Source organism: Coenobita brevimanus, chromosome 57 (genome assembly GCF_032717465.1).
Source record: "Coenobita brevimanus isolate Jiangsu-jjx chromosome 57, ASM3271746v2, whole genome shotgun sequence".
NCBI lineage: Eukaryota > Metazoa > Arthropoda > Malacostraca > Decapoda > Coenobitidae > Coenobita > Coenobita brevimanus.
This window is the reverse complement of record NC_137010.1, coordinates 18,301,963-18,319,783: the sequence shown is the minus strand read 5'-3', so window position 1 is coordinate 18,319,783 and position 17,821 is coordinate 18,301,963. Positions and strand designations below refer to the sequence as shown.

The following is a 17,821-nucleotide window of genomic DNA, read 5'->3' as shown; positions in this document are numbered from 1 at the left end:
TCTGTCATCCATTGGGTAATTCAGATGAACCTGGACTTAAAACAGTAATAACAAGGAAAATAAAATAAGAAATATGATGTCGTATTGAAGGGGTTAATACTTGGATATCAGGGCAGTACACTGTACCTGTGTAGTCATAAGTCACCCAAACAGTATCATGCATTTTGAAATAAGACTTTTGCTTTTACCAGAATAATTACCCTGCCTCGTACTTGCAGATGTCAGCTCATTAACTCAATCAGGTACCGTACTCAGTGGGATGGAATCAAGAATTTAGGTAAAAAGGTAGAGTGCTGAGGGAATGGACATGTGGCTTATATTTGCTTTGCATTATGTTGATAGTTTTTAAAATTTTGTGCTTTTCTTTTCCTATTGCTGGATTCTACTTACCCTATATATTAATGGGAAGTAGGGTTAGGATGATAACAACATAGTAGAAGTTACCCAGAATAAGTACCTCTTCCTACCTCACTCTATCATTGAAGTAGGTATTGGTGTTTGGATAATGATATTGATGAATTATCCACATAAAGTGGTTATTTATTCATTTACCATTTGCCCAATTAATTTTTTTTTTTTTTTTTAATCTGGATACAGCATGGTATCAGTTTACATAGATGCAGTGCCTGTTGATTTAGTTATAGTACCCGTTTACCAAGTTACAGTACTGTTTCCCTTGTTAGAGTCCTGATTTAGCCAGTTAAAGTACCAGAGTTTCCAATTTGAGTACCCATCTCTTCAATTAGGTGCCCATTTATCCAATTAGGTACCTGTTGATCTAGCTGGGGTACCTATTTTTCCCAGTTAGAGTACCTGTTTACCATTCAGAGTACCCATTTAACCAATTAGAGTACGTGTTGATCTAGTTAGAATTTTTTTTTTTTTCCCAGATAATAACTATTTATCCATTCATTGTACTCATTTATCCAGTTAGGGCACCTGTTGATCTAGTCAGAGTACCTGTTTATCCAGCTAAAGTTGTGTCCAAAATATCTGGCTACAGTTTTGAGTGCAAATCATTCATTAACCCCGAAAGACTGCATTTTTCTGAAGCTATATTCCACCCCAGCTGCAAATCGGGGTCAATTTTTCAACTTTTACCAAGGTAAAAAAATTTTATTATAGATTTCAAGGGCTTGAATTGACACACCTGAAAATGCCACTCTCAGTCCCCTAGGCCTAATAGTTACTGCAAAACCGCCCATCAAAGATTATAAAAGTCCCACCTCGCAGTAAGAAATGAAATTTGAAAATATCGACTTAAACCTAAATTTCGATAGAGAACCTTACCAAAATCATTGAAATCAATGTGAAATATATTGCTGTTGATGAAACTACGTGTAGGAGTCAGCATGGGTAAAAAAAAAAAAAAAATGCTAAAGAACCTTACCAGAATAAAAAAAAAAAAAAAATCAATGAAAAATATGTTTCCGTTGATGAAACTAGGTGCAACAGTCAGCGTGAGAGTAGACAGGTACAAGCCGATCATGACAGGGAAATTACCACGTCATATTCAGGACAAAGGATAGGGAGGGAGGAAGATGGAGATGGGGTTGGGGATCTCTGGTGGGGGTGAGGGAATGAGACATATCCCAATGTTGGGGAGGTGGTGTGAGGGGTATTATGGTAGGAGGAAACACACATAAAGCGATCATACCTAGGAAATAGCCACGTCATTTGACATAAAGGGAGAGTGGAGGGAGGCGGAGGAGGTAGGGGGGGCTCGGAGGGTGGGTGAGCAGACATGAGACACCCCTCCATACAATGTAGATGTGGTAATGGTGAGTAGTTTGGGTGGGAGGGGACTGAGTGGGCCATACCCAATCAGCCAGAGGTACATGGAGAAGTGGCTGGGGGGGGGGTTCCCCGCACAGACCTGGTGAGGGGGTGGGATCTTCCTTCTCATCACTTCATCTCCTAGTTTTGATTGGGTAGGAACCATTTATGTCAAACGGGGCTGGGTTAGTGCTCAGCAGTTTTTGACAGACCTTCTACAATTATCAATCATAGGACTGTATGTGGCAAACTTACAGACTGATGGTAGTCAGTCATAGTACTGTAGAAGGTAACTGGCCCTTGCTATTCTTTTCAAAATTTTTCTTTGTAGCTTTGTATCTGCATCACTGAATTCATACTTCAGTACCCAGAGGTACACAAAATTTGACTCTGTAAAATTTAACTTTTATGCAATGGAATGCTAGGTTTCTATGCTAGAATTGGTGTAAAGTTAAGATTTTTACTGTATTTTGGGTATTCTTTTACCCCAAATGAATTTGCATGTTGTTTACCAGCAGGCAGAAATCATGATCATCTGCCATCTAGTTAACCCCTTTACACCCATGCCGCAGGGCGTCACATAGCCCGCCCATCCCACCCACCCCCAAGACCATAAACTTGCATAAGGAATGCTTAATAGAAAATACTTGTTTTGTCTTCAGTAGAGTGCCATATGTTCCCTTCTTTATAAATGCAATATATGTAACATAAATATTCATTACATAGACACATCTTGTATACTATAATTAGGGGGATACGGTGGAAGGGCTTGATGAAGAAAGCATTGGGGTGTTCTAGTTTTTTTTTGGCTTTCGTGACACCACTTAGCCCTGGGGGCCTCCATAACACACACTGTGAGACCAGTACATGTGCATATCTGGGTACTGTAACACTCCCATCACCATTAGCAGTCCTATGAAAACATGCATTTCATCAGTTGTAACTGGTCACCATTTTAGGCCATGTTCTTTACTTTTACCAGGATTCAGAGCCCAGTACGCATCAGCCCTTTCATTCACCCATGAACACAATTTTGACATCACTCCGTCATCAAGAAAATGACTAAAAGCAGTGCCAGGGGAAGCAAAAGTAGGGGGCATCATATCCTGGGCAGCACTGTCACTGAAGGCAGGAAAGGTGTCTGGCCGTTGGTCTGCAAAAATGTTCACCAGATACCTCCACCCACCCCTCAGTCGGGTCATCTTCCCTCCATAATTAATTATCACTTAGTGATAACTCACTGTCAGTACTATCATCCTCACTTGACTCCCCTGGCACATACGATGCATCAGAATATTCGTCACTACTGTCTGACATGGCTGTGTATTCCTGAAAACAGTCACAGAAAAAATCACAATAAATTCCCAATATGGCAATGCACAGATACGACAATCGACGTAATCCTACCTCCTCAAGTGCCAGACACAAACTGAGAGCCAGGTGTACAAAGTAGGAGCCAATAAAACTCTGTGGTGAGCAGTGACGTTTCAGATGACATCATTTGTCTGAACTGTCATTTGTTGGTGGGTGGAGCTTATTTTTCTTTCCCAGTGAGGTATACCAGGCTCAGAGAATACATATAGGCCAATAAACTGCATCCCAGTACATACAGATGTTATGGAACGTAATAGGCCATGTTATGGGCGGCATTACTTAGTGCTTTGCGATCATAAACACATACGTCAGAGGTGCAAAAGGGTTAAAGGTGGTTGTGTATATCCAGAAATGAGAAAGATTGCTAAACACAAAAATGTAGAGAAGTGATCAGCTGACTAAAAGGATGGAAAATCAATCTTAGACTGAACATGGGAACAGTTTGGAGATTTGAATTTTGTTAAAACAGTCTTAACATAATTGATCTTTTGCAAGATCCACTGACATGCCATAAAAACACTTCTTCTGATAATACTACTCCAGTCCTGAATGATTCAGTCCTAACTTATGTTCACTATGGGTAGTAGATATTAGTACCAAAAGTCATGAAATGAGAAGGTGCATATGTCATGTTTGTTTTTTGTCAGAACTGCTGGACCTCAAGGCATAGACTACAGTATCTAATAAATGATTAGAGTCCGATGAAAAAGTAAAATGGCATGTGAAATTGTTTACACAAGTCCATTGACTCTTCATTCAAACATTTGAAAATCTGAGCTGCAGTCCACAGGTTACCAGTACATCATTCACATATAGTATCATATTGTTTTTAGGACTCTTGCAGTGTTGAGCCATTCCATCAACTGTCAGGTTAAACTCCTTCACTGTAATTACAGGTACTTCTACATTATTTTTTTTTTATTCTTTCATCAGACAATTATTTTTAGATTAGGAGAGCAACGTAGTCGTGAAGAAGAGGTTAATAACGTCAGTATCTAACTCAGTAAGTTTCCCCTAAGCTGTATAAAACAGTCTAGAGTTAAGTTGAATGAGAAAAATACTGTACATAATCAATACGCTGTTATTGTACATCATCCTACATACAACATCCATTCAAGAGGATGCATGTACCCTGTTAAACCTCTGAGTAGAGTTATGATTCTCTCTCTCTCTCTCTCTCTCTCTCTCTCTCTCTCTCTCATTATTACTGCTGCCACCAAATGAAGTTATTCAGATTAAGAAAGAGGTTAACCATATTATTTCTCACAGGCTAATGGATTCTTAGGAGCACATGGCTTTGCAGGCGCGATTCCAGCTGCCTACACCCAGTTGGCTAAGAACTTCTTTACGAGGGTGATGCATGGAGGGCTGAGTGAACGTGTGAAGCTTTATGAGTACCTGCGACCCAACTGGACCTTCCATGCCAAGGGCCTCTGGTACTATGGCCCCAACCAGCACCTACCATCCCTCACTATGATTGGATCTCCAAACTTTGGTTAGTTTTTATATGTACAGTATTATATATACAGTAATCCCTCTAATATCCGGACGCCCAATAACCGAACATCCCCACTAACCGAACCTTATCGTCCTGGGATCAAACATTCCCAAAATGGTCCGAAAATCCAAAAAAATTGGAAAAAAAATCGATTTTTTGCCGTCCGTAATTTGAACTTGCCGCGCACGCCGCGTGAGAGCATTGTTTTGGTTCGTCATTCCTCCGACGTCCGATAGAGCGCCGCTGCATCCTCCCCACTTCCCGCCTGTCTCTCACCGCGACAAGACCTACGCTCTTCGCCATGGCTTGGGAAAAGTTAATGTGCAACACTTAAATTTAATGGAACATTATTTGGACTAAAGTGAACACTGTGAAAAGAACGGACTTCTGTGTGTTAGTGACTAAGTTCAGTGCAAGACTTCAGGAAGAGTGTAGTGCAAGTGCTTCAGGAAATCGTTCTTACTGTCAGAGTCCGAGAGGAGGCGGTTATTCATCGAGGTGGCCAGGGACTTGCTGTAAGTAGCCAAAATGTTTCAATTTGTACTATTTTCCATACTATATTTACCAGAATGTTTCATATTGTATTTTTTCCCATACTATACTTACCAGAAAGTGTCATACTGTACTTCTTTCCATACTAAACTTACCTCATGCATGTGCAGTAGGAATGTGTTTTTCAGAGTTCGGTTAGGTTCGGTTAGGTTAGGTTCGGTTAGAGTCCATAAGTACCAGAATGTTTATTAATGTATGAACATACTTCTAAACCCACATTTTATGTGTCTATTGCATTTATTTCAGTCATTTATGTGCCTTATTGGTGTGATTTGGGTGTTAAATAGGTGCTATGCATGTCCGGAGGGAGTTGTATAGGTGTTTCTCTGTGTTAGGGTCCGTAAGTACAAGTCCATAAGCTGGGGCCCAATATCCGGACAAAACCAATATCCGAACCTACCGATGGCTCTATTGATCCGGATATTGGAGTGATTACTGTATATATATATATATATATATATATATATACTGTATTTATATATATATATATATATATATATATATATATATATATATATATATATATATATATACAGCAAGCTCGCCCCCAACGCGTGGGTTTCGTTCCTAACGTGGAGCGTTCGGAGCGAAACCGCGTAAGTTTTAACTACTCCTTATTTTGCTCCCTAGATCCCCCAAACGTGGTCCCCCGCTGTCATCTGCCACTGGTAATCAATATGAAGCACCCCAAGTGGTCAGAAGGCCCATCCAGTGTCACAGCCCACAAACACAGCACTGCACAGCAAAACTCCGACACACAAACACCCAAACACAAGGCAACATTCCGATGCCGAAACCAGTCGGCGTCGGAATGTTGCCCCGTGCCCACGCACCTGCACGTGGAAGCCTTGCTGTGCAGCACTGTACTTGCAAGCCGCAACATCAAATGAACCCTCCAACCACCCAAAGTGCCTCATATTGATCACCAATGGCAGACAACAGCAAAACACCACGCCTAGGGAGTCTAGGGAGCAAAATGGTTTCTGGACCACTCGCTGTCAAGCCAGTTTGCCATCACAACAATAACAAGACAACATAGACTTTGATGGATCCCCCTGAAATATAGTTATTAAAGTATTGATTAATTAATAATAAGTATATTTATAAAAGTATTGATTAATTAATATATTTATAGAATGACGGGGAATCATACAGGGTGCAAATTGTCCTGATGGGGAATCGTTCATGTTTTGACGGGGAATTGACATGATGGCGAATTGTCTTGGAACCCACCGATCGTGTGTAATCTATAACTGGTTACAAGGCTTTATTTAATGCTTTAACTTCTTTAAGTGCTTTAACTCACAGGTGCATACCAGAATAGTAAATATTTAACTTACAAATACAGTACTGTGGAAAAGCAGTACAGCAAATATTTAACAAACAAATAAAAAAGGTAATATTCTGACGCCTATCAGAAAACTGGTTATAAGACTTTATTTCTTGCTTGAACGTTATTTAATAATACTTTAACTTGCACATAAACTTACCAGAACAGTACTGTAAATATTTAACTTACAAATACAGCACTGAGGAAAAGCAGTACAGCGAATCACATCATGTGATCAAAACAAACCGTGCGTGCTGAGCTGATGTTCGAGGATTTGGCCTATCAAAGGCCTCTCCTGCGTAAATATATAGTTTTCGTAATGGTTCTTTAATCTTACGTTATCTTATACATATCCCAGCACTAATCGTGTATAATTGCGAGCGCGTTCGGCAAGAACGTGTTCCGGGCGAGTTTGCTGTGTGTGTATATATGAGGCGTCTAGAGCCACAGGGGCATCCCCGCCAATATACTGGTTTTGAGTTAGGTAGGGGAGACAATAGGCTTAACCCTCTTCTCAGTGATAGCACTGGTTGCCATACAAGATTCAATCATTTAGACTGTGGTAGAAGGGCTCAAAGTCACGTGGTTTTGTCCACGCTGCGGGGCGAGCAAATCACAGCCATGCAGGCATCCACACCACACAGCCCAAGCCAATCAGCATTCTCGCTCTCTGCCACTCCCCCAGAGCAACCAATCAGTGAGCGTATGAGGCTTCCCTCTCGTGTTTACTCAGGCGTGAAATTATTATGTACTGGATTTTTACTCCATTTATAGTACATTACTGATGACAAGATGAGCTGTTGTTATTGAGCACGAAGGGGGTGGTGACAAGATGAGTTCATTACGTAGTGACAGTGAAGAGGTGGTGCTTATAAACTCTCGTAAGCGTCAGAAGTGTGTGGAAAAGTGGAAAAAGGTAGAAAGGAAGAGGAAGAGAGACACTGGTGAGATGTATACGTCTGAGACGGGAAGAGTAATGGCTGCAAAAAGTGTTGGTCCTGCTTGCTCATGTTACCGTAAGTGTTATGATGTGGTAGGGAGGGACATCATTGAAGAGATATTCAAAAATTATTGGGGTTTAGGGAATCATGATCTACAAACAGCATATTTAGCTAATCGTGTGTTATCCCAAGATGTGAAGAGAAGCCGCATTAAAGACAGGCCAAGCAAAGTTCTGAGAATAATGCGGTACGTTGTGAAGAAAAACAACAAAGAAATAGAGGTTTGCCGCACTGCTTTCTTGAACATGCATGGTGTGACTGTCAAGAGGGTGAGAAATGCAATGGATAAGGCTATGAGTTCTGGTACCATAATTCCTGACCAAAGAGGAAGACATCAGCCAGGGAATAAGACAGAGGATTATAAGAAAGACTTAGTGAAAGAACACATACGAACTTTGCGCACTGTTTCCAGTCACTACTCGAGGGCCAAGAGTCCTCACAGGAAATACTTACCCCCTGGATTAAACAAGAAAGTGCTGTATGACATGTACAAAGAGTGGATGATTAATGAGGGGAAAGGACATGAAAATTTGGTGAAATTTTGGCTTTATGAAAACATCTTTGATACAAACTTTAACATAGGTTTCAAGCCCCCCAAAAGTGATTCATGTAATAAGTGCGATGAAATTGAAATGAAACTTCGTGATCTCGACCCTGTGGCAGATGAGGAAGAGATTAGTGCCCTGCATGTTGAAAAAACTGTTCACAAGGGGAGGGCTAATGAGGGGCAGAGACTTTTGAAAGCCATAGCAGGTGAACCAAATAAGCCCCACGTTGCTGTGATCTGCATGGACCTCCAGCAGACCCTTCCCACCCCCAAACTCTCAACTGGCCTGCAATACTATAAGCGCAAAATGTGGACTTATAACTTTGGTGTGCATAACATAAAAGAAAGGCAAGCAACTATGTATGTTTGGAATCAGACTTTGGGTAATCGGGGATCCTGTGAAGTGGCTTCCTGTCTTAATCATTACGTGAACCATGTTCTTGACCCAAACATCATCAAGCTAGTAGTGTTTTCAGATAACTGTCCTGGACAAAATAAGAACAAGAATGTGATCTTGTCCTGCTTACGCAATGTGCATTCTGGCCGCTTCATTAATATCAAGCATTATTTCATGGTTCCAGGCCATTCTTACCTTCCCTGTGATAGGGATTTTGGGGTGATTGAAGTTAAGTTACGTCCAGTTCCTGTGTACACAACCAAGCATTACGTTGAACTAATTAAAAAGGCAAACAGAATTCATCCTTTCCATGTAGTTGACATGAAAAGAGAGGATTTTAAGGACTATGATGCCTTACAAAGTAGTGTATCGTGGGCTGGAATGAAGGATGCTGGCTTTCTTAATGCAAGGGTTCTGCTGTACTCAGACTCATTCAAGGGAGGTTTTGAGATCCAAGAAGACTATGGTGGGCTGGTTTCTGTTAAAGTGTCTCTGGAGAAAAAGAAGGATAGGGGAAAACTCAATTTGGCAAACATCCAACTCCAACCCAAGTACCCAGAACCAGTGCTTATCGCTAAGGAAAAACTTGCCGACCTGAAAACGCTCATGACCTATGTACCCCCTGAGCACAGGCAGTTCTTTCGAGACCTTATTGACGAACAAGAAAGAGCACACACAAATGCAGCAAAGGAGTCAACAGGTGGAAGAAAGAAAAGCAGAGCGGGAAGGGGGCGTGGCACCGAGGAGGCAGAGTTGGATGTCGATCTCCTAGATGAGGACTCCACCATTCAACCCCCCACTGCTCCTCCTCAATTTACTTAAGCACTACACTTTTTTTTTTTTCTTGGACTGTTATTATTTCAATCTATTATGCCAAAGGAAAAATAATAATTGCATTGATTTCAGTTTTAGTTGTAAAAGACGTGAGATTACAGTAATAATTTTTCGTTTATTAATATTAAGTTAACTGGAATCTTCAGTTAATAAAGTTTTGTACAGTAATACAGTCTTTGATGTATTTTCTGGCATGTTTTTAAATCCCTAGAATATGTTATTATGCCAACTTATAAATTGGGGGTTTGGTTTACTGCACATTTTGCGGTTATAGTTATTAATTTTTTTGTTTTTTTCTCATTTCTATGTAGAGCATAGGCGCTGATGATCATTTTGATGTATAAAATATTTGTTTATTGCCTTTTGGTTATGACGTTGCCATAAACATAACTTTAAAGCTTCATAACTCAAAAGTACATTTTGGTGCCGATGCCCCTTTGGTTCTAGACGCCTCATATATATATGCTGTATATATAGTAAGACTTCACTGTAACGGACTAATTGGGGTGCAAGCCATTCTGAAAAACGCGAAATTCCGATAAAAGCGACATCCAGACTTTTTCCGATATATCAGACCAGTCCGGATCTCATGGACAGTTTTTGAACTGTTTTGACTACCACTTCAGTACTGTACTGTGTTATAACTTCGCTACATTAATCAGTTGGTATAGTATATATAATAGTACTGTACTGTACAGTGATAAACATGTCTTATATTTATCTTATTGTGGTGAACATACCTGAAGTGGTCAGGCAGTCTGGACTGCTTCTGGCTTTATCGGACTTTTTCCGATATACAGTAATCCCTCCAATATCCGACGTAATAGAGCCATAGGCAGGTCCGGCTGGTGGTCCTGTCCGGATATTGGGCCCCAGCTTCTGGACTTGTACTTATGGACCCTAACTCAGAAAAACACCTATACAACTCCCTCTGGACATGCATAGCACCTATTTAAGACCCAAATCACACCAATAAGGGACATAAAAGACTGAAATAAATGCAAAAGAAGCATAAAATGAGGTTTTTGAGGTAGGTTCATACAATATTCATCATTCTGGGTACTTACAAGTCCCTGGCTCCTGGACTGGTAGTTATGGACCCTAACCTAGCCTAACTCAGAAAAACATCTCCCTACTGCACATGCATTGCACCTAAGACACAGCATATTCACACCAATAAGGGACATAAAAGAGTGAAATGAGGTGTTTGAGGTAAGTATAGTATGGAAAATACAGTAGAGTACAGTATGAAACATTCTGCCTACTTACAGCAAGGCCATGGCCATCTCGATGAATAACCGCCTCCTCTCAGACTCTGACAGTAAGAAGGATTTCCTAAAGCATTTGCAGTACACTGTTCTTGAAGTCTTGCACTGAACTTAGTTATTCACACTCAGAAGTCCATTCTCTTCACAGTGCACGCTTTTGTCTAGCTTATGCTCCATTGTAACTTAATAAGTGTTGCACTCTGCACTTTAAGTCTTTCCGCTCTTATAACCATTTTCTAAAGCAAAAACACACGTCTATTTACGTTAAATTTAGTCCAAAAATTGTTTGTCTTTTCACTCACAACTGTAAATCCTTAACACAGTGCACTGTTTTTTTCACTGCACAGCACTGTAAATTCCCGTGTGATCTAGTGGAGAAGTTCTTGGCGTCTATTCACTGTCAGAGTCCGAGAGTATCGCTGGCAGGTGACCTAGGGGTGTGTTGCTGGGTCGTGATGATGGCGTACCCACTGCAGACGACTCTGAAGACAGACGTCTGATACCCAGGTATCAGACAGGGTCTGATACCCAGGATCGCCCTCGTCGTCATCCAACCACTCACGCACATCGTCCACATCAACATCGTCGCCATGCGTACGTAGACGTGCATGGAAGTCATCCACGTGAAAAGCTAAGAAATCGTACACCACATCCGTTCCGAGAAGCAGACAAGACCAACCATTTTCTAGAGTCTTGATGGGGATTTCCTTCCATGCACTGGCCCAGTTGTAGATTGCAGACTTGATGTTGTAGCGGCGAAGGTTTTCCAAAGTCCGCTGGCCACGTGTGTCGTGTCCCTCCAGGAACTTCCTTCGGTACAGCCTCTTCGTTGCCACGATCACTCCTTGGTCCATTGGTTGGATGAGAGCAGTCATATTAGGTGGCAGAAACATGCACCTAATACGGCCATTCTCAGCCACCAAGTCCTTGTCACACGGATGGGCAGGTGCATTGTCGAGGAGAAGGAGGGCCTTTACCTGGTCGCGTGGGATTCCCAGTTTCTCCGTCTGGTAATGTATGACCTCCTTGACGAAATGATGGTGGAACCAGTCTTTGAAGATCTGGGCTGTACACCATGCCTTCAAAGAATGGTACCAGATGACAGGAAGGACATCCATCACCCCACGAAGACACCGAGGCTGCTTTGCGCGGCCAACAATAATGGGCTTAAGCCGGTGCATGCCGTTAGCATTGGCACAACACAAAGCAGATATCCGTTGCTTGGAGAGCTTGCAGCCAGGTACACGCTTCTCCGTCTCCTCGGATAGAGTGTTCGTTGGCAAAGTGCGATAGAATAAACCAGTTTCATCAGCGTTGTAGACTTGACCGAGAGTGAGGCCCTCCCTGTCGATCAAGCCCTTCACCTTGTGCCGAAACTTGTCAACTCCATCCTCGTTAGCGTCCAAAGCTTCGCCATGAGCTTTACGGTTGGTAAGGCCATGCCGTAACTTAAATGCAAAGAGCCAACCCTCGGATGCCTTGAAGTCTAGGGCGTCGTGAAGCCTGGCGAACTTCTCAGCAGCAGCCTTCAGCTCCATACCATGTACCATCACACCAGCAGCATGTTGCTGTCGATACCAAATCAATGTGGAGTGGTCGACTTCAGCAAACTTGGGAGTAAACATCACCTTCCTCTCCACGTTGCGTTTGCTTCTCAACAAGAAGTCAGCCATGTACTGCATGAGTTTGTCTCGGTATCTCTTAATATCAAACAAAGTAGATCGAGCCAGGTTGAACTCGCGGAGGATGCGGGAAGAAGACCACCCCGCATCTACTTTCTCCAATATTTCCCGTTTCTTCTCCAGAGTCAACACCACTCTCTTCCTCTTCTCAGGCGGCGGGGCCATCATCACACACATGAAGGAGAGGCACGAGAGCAGCAGGTATACAGTATATATATATATATATATATATATATATATATATGTCTGTGTGTGTGTGTGTGTGTGTGTGTATCTATGTCTATCTATTTATCTGTTTATCTATCCATCTGTCTATCTATATATATATGTGTGTGTGTTTATGTATGTATATATATATATATATATATATATATATATATACACAGTGAAATTTCAAATTTTGATGGGCATATGTACCTAAAATTCACCGCGAAATTCAAATCATCAAAATTTAAACTGAACTTCTTATGGGAAAAATTAGTTTGGGTCCAGGGCTTCCGAACCTAACTCCCTAAAATCATAATTTTTTGCCCACACCTCTTGTAAACTTTATGAACTATAATTGTGGTTAAGTAACTGTAGTTCTGCATTGTATTGCCATACTGTCAGCAAGTGTATACTTGGTGTATTTCTGCCCTTTCCTGTATTGCCATTTCTCCTTTGGCTGCAAAGATTTAGAGGTGCCAGGCTGCTCTCGTACATTACCACTGCTACCCAAAGAACCACTCTTGCTTGCCATCTTGAAACAGGTAAGTTGCAACAAAAATACAAAGAAAATACATACAACCTGGTGGTTTAGTGGGTAATACCGGTGCTCCAATCGGATTGAGCCGGTGAAGGTTTATATCCAAGAGGTGGTTGGGGTTTATTGCTCACGTAACGCCACTCAGGGATGAGTGAGGCTGGTTACTCTCATCTTAAATGTCAGGACCAACTTGCCTAGCCCCGGGCTACTACGCTTCTCATGGGACAACATAGGATTAGATGATGGATGAATGGGTTACTGTTTGCCCTGTTATTTTCCTAGGGTTGAGTTGTCATGCCTGGAAAGGACTGCTGAAGGGATGAGAGGGTTCGTATCATTGCATGGAGGCAGGATAATATCCCTATCAACACGATTTGTGAATGTACTGGACGCACAAAGTTGACCATCATGCAGATTCTTGCTGCAGTCCATGGTGTGCCACCTGATGTTGTACCAGGGCACAAGCATGGCAGTGGAAAGAAGAGGACAACTTCCAGAGGTACAGATATGCTTCTGAAGAGGGAAGTAATCAAGAATCCTCGACTGACAGCAGCAGAATTGAAGAGAATGCATCCCCTGCTGTTACAAGATGTCTCAATTCGAACTATCCAACACCGCTTGCAGAAGGAGCTGGGTTTGCCAAACTGCACTGCAGCCAAGAAACCACCTCTTACCACATGAAGAAGCAATGCATTCAGTTTGCCAAGATGTATGCACACTGGACGTCGGATGAGTGGAGAAAATTTATGTTTTCCGATGAAAGCACATTTCAAGTGTTGGAGGTGCGTTCTGCCAAGGTTTGTCGCCCTGCCTCCTGTAGTCGATATGACACTGCTTACACGGTGCCGACTGTTAAGCACCCACAATGAGTAATGGTATGGGGAGGTTTCTCAGGTGAAATGGAAAGAGGAGGCCTCTACTTTCTTCCTAAGAACTTGATGATGAATGATGGCCGGTACATTCAAGTTCTGAAAGATCATTTGTTAAATGTTTTTGCTATGCATGGGTGCGACTTTTTCATGCATGATTCAGCTCCACGTCGCAAGTCAAGAAAGGGGACAAAATGGCTTCAGGATAATCGGAATGAGGTCCTCGACTGGCCTGGCAACAGTCTGGATCTAAATCCGATAGAAAACTGCTGGGCAAAGATGAAAAAAATCATGGCAGAGAAGAAGACACCCAAGCTGGACAGCCTCAAGACTGAACTGGCAAATGTTTGGTGCAAAAAAATGTCCTTAGATTACTTTACAGATCTAAGTGATTCCATGCCAAAACGCATCCAACTGGTCCAGAAAAACAAAGGAAACATGATTTCATATTAACCCGCGCTGTCCCGGTGACATGAATTAACGTCCGCACATGATGTGCACTCATGTCCCGGCGACGTGAATTAACGCAGCAACATTGCAAGGTCCCTAATTTGCACAATTTTCAATATTCGCGAGTGATTTTTGGCACGTATACACGGAACACCTTCCTCTATTCCTCTACAAGATGCCAAGCAGGGACAGTGCCTTACACCGCATAACCCCCCCCTCCCCGCACGCCATTGTCTCGGCAATCACGTGTTACCAGTGACCTGGCCAATAAAGACATTCAGGGCCAGAGTGATTCCCCAATCGATGACAGTGTGGAGGACAAAGTTTACATAGCATTAGAGGAAGAAACAGTCAGAAATGATGATCAGGTAATGTGGGAAAAAAAAGGTCATGAATGGTGATGAGTTAGTGAGTGAAACAATGCTTATAATGCCTATATTACTGTTTGAAAACCAATATACTCTTGTAGTACATATAAATTCTTACCAAGTAAATAGATAAATACTGTTTATGAGTGGATAAAATAGTTACCCTCCCATAGAATTCATTGTCTTTGGTGCCAGCCTGTTAGAAAACCCAGTCAGGTAAGGAAGTACTCGTACCTAAATCGAGTATTTTAAACCTCAGGTTAGCGATTTCTCTATGAGTTTTCGATGTTTCTCCTCAAAAGCAGATGTTTGAGCCAAAAAAAAAAAAAAAGGTCCAAAAATGTCGGGACTGGGGCGTACCACTGCCCAGAAAACATCGGGATGGGGCGGGTTAATGAATGGCATTTCATGAACAAACATTGTGATATACCATGATTTCTGTGTTTTTTAATACCTTGTGGGGAGAGGTCCTAAGTCAATTTTTGGTAGCTGTATAGTCCCAGTCTGGTCTTTTTTCACTTTTACCATATTTTAGTACATGACATTTGTCCACATTGAATTCCATTTGCCATCTGTTGCTCCATTCATGAAGCTTATTTAATTCATCTTGTAGTTCTGTGTAAGAATCTGTGTTTGTAGTTTCCCTCTGTATTTATGTATCATCAGCAAAGATATGTAGGTAGCTTCCATTTCCAGTGTTGCTGTCTGTGTCATTTATCTATACTAACAACATAATGAGTGCTAGCCCTGAGCCCTGTGGATCTACAGTTGTCACTTCTCTCCATGATGAGTAATTTCCCTTTAGCAGTGTTCTCATTTCCCTTTTATATACTGAGAAAATCTTGCATCCAACACACACACACACACACACACACACACACACACACACACACACACACACACACACACACACACACACACACACACATATATACAGTACAGTATATACATACATTTATGGCACCTGGTGGTTTAGTGGGTAATTAAGGCACTCCAGTCAGGTTGAGCTGGTGCAGGTTTATATCCAAGGGATGGTTGGGGTTTATTGCTCACGTAATGCCACCCAGGGATGTGTGAGGCTGGCCACTCTCATCTTTTACGTCAGGACCAACTTGCCTAGCTCCTGGCTCTTATGTTTCTCATAGGGCAACATAGGATTAGATGATGAATGAATGAATATATATATATTGTATAAAGTATATGTATATAAAGAACAGAATTTGCATAGACCAATTATGTTTCCTGGATATAGTATGATGTAAAGTTGCAGAAATAGATTAAAATGATGTTCATCATCACTCAGTTAACTTTTGTCATATTGTACCAAAATTGCACTCACTGTGGTAGGTAGGGGCACTCACCATCCACTCACTCAATGTAGTGCTGCTGTCGTGTGTCTGCCCTTTCCTCTCCTTCATCCTTCTTTCCTTCCATCCCCTTCTGTCTTTCTTTCCTTCATTCTTTCCTCTTCCTTCTGCCCATGGGTGACTTTACACCCCCTCTTTTGTCTTTCTTTCCTTCATTCTTTCCTCTTCCTTCTACACTGAGTGACAAGCCAAATGCTTTCCTGTACACCATGAAACTATTTACTACGCTGGTTGGTAACCATATAACCAAATTATGGCGCGTGGTGGTTTAGTGGTTAATGAAGGCACTCCAATTGGATTGAGCTGGTGCAGGTTTATATCCAAGGGGTGGTTGGGGTTTATTGCTCACGTAATGCCACTCAGGGATGAGTGAGGCTGGTCATTCTCGTCTTAAATGTCGGCACCAACTTGCCTAGCCCCAGGCTCCTATGCTGCTCATGGGGCAATGTAGCATTGGATGATGGATGGATGAATTGCACTCACTGTATGGTGAACATGTGTTCCTACCAAGACTGCAGTAATTGTATATGTGGTTAACAGAGTATTTACAGTATTACACCACTCTACATACATGCTATACCTATTCTCACCTCAGCCTTATAATGACCTGGCTGCAGTCGTTCATTCTCTTTCCCTTTGTTTCTGTTTTGACCCACATTAACAGTCTCGACTGAGCTGCAGTTTTTTGGTCCATGCAACTCTGCCTTTCTGTATATACTCATCTCCACCTGATAATTGCCATACTTGACTGTGATTGTTCATTCCATCCCTCTCCTCACTTCCATGTGTACATACCTCATCCATACCATGACGAAGTGGCACCTCTTCACTATAGCACTGTGTATACTTCACTTAATCTCAAACTTATCTTGATTGAGCTGCAGTATTTCAGCCCCTCTCTCTCAGCCCTCCATTATATACTGTACGTATCCTAACCTTGTTTTTTCGTAGCTACAGTCCTTAATTTTGTTAAACTGTCTTCAGGTTGGCGATCAGTGAAGAGAGACCTGGAGACCCAAGTACTGGTCTTCACCCATAACCAGTCACTTCAGGCTGCCCTGCATCAGGAGCAGGAGCAGCTGTATGCAGGGGCACAGAAGATCACCCAGGACTCACTCACCACACTGGACCACAGAGTGCCACTGTGGGTAACCCTTGTAATGCCCATCATCAAGGTCTTCTTTTGATGATTTAGTTAAAGAAGCATTGTTGTTTTCCATTGCCTTAGCATTTGATTCTTTTACTATGACAGAGAGGTACAGAAAGTTTACTGTACCAAACTTCATTGTGTCACTGTGGTTCACCCTTGTCATGCCCATCATTTTTCATCTGAGGACCTAATGAAAGAAAGGTTATTGCTCTCCAATACCATACTTTAATCCTTCTCTACAACTGTATCATTAAGGTCTTTGGAGAACCCAGTGAAAGAAGGGTTGTTGTGCTGCCCATTATCGTAGTGTTTACATTTCAGAATTAGGGCTGTACATGGTGGTGTGCAAGGTCACCCAAACCTCACAGTACACAGGACTGTACTGTGCCACTCTCACCCTCATAATGCCCATCAAGATCTTTTGATGCTGTAGTGAAGGAAGGTTGTTACAATTCATTGCTTAACTTTAAAGTGGTCTGATGATAGAATGAAAAAAATTAGATGTTATCATACTGAAGGGATCATTGGAGAGTATTTCTAATGCCTTCATTACAGTATGTCCAGTAGGCAGAATGCAGGAGTCTGGTAGTAGCAAGAACAGAACATAACATCA

General features: G+C 41.9%; 1 protein-coding gene across 1 annotated transcript in view; it reads left to right on the top strand.

Annotated features, from left to right (window-relative positions):
- The window catches only part of PGS1 (Phosphatidylglycerophosphate synthase 1), a 58,755-nt gene extending 41,314 nt beyond the window's left edge, over positions 1 to 17,441 (top strand). The window contains exons 8-9 of the mRNA XM_080274439.1: positions 4,420 to 4,645; positions 17,043 to 17,441. Of these exons, the coding sequence (XP_080130565.1) occupies positions 4,420 to 4,645; positions 17,043 to 17,245 (429 nt within the window). The 3' untranslated portion in view covers positions 17,246 to 17,441. The remainder of the gene's footprint in view (positions 1 to 4,419; positions 4,646 to 17,042) is intronic.
- Positions 17,442 to 17,821: the final 380 nt, after the last annotated feature.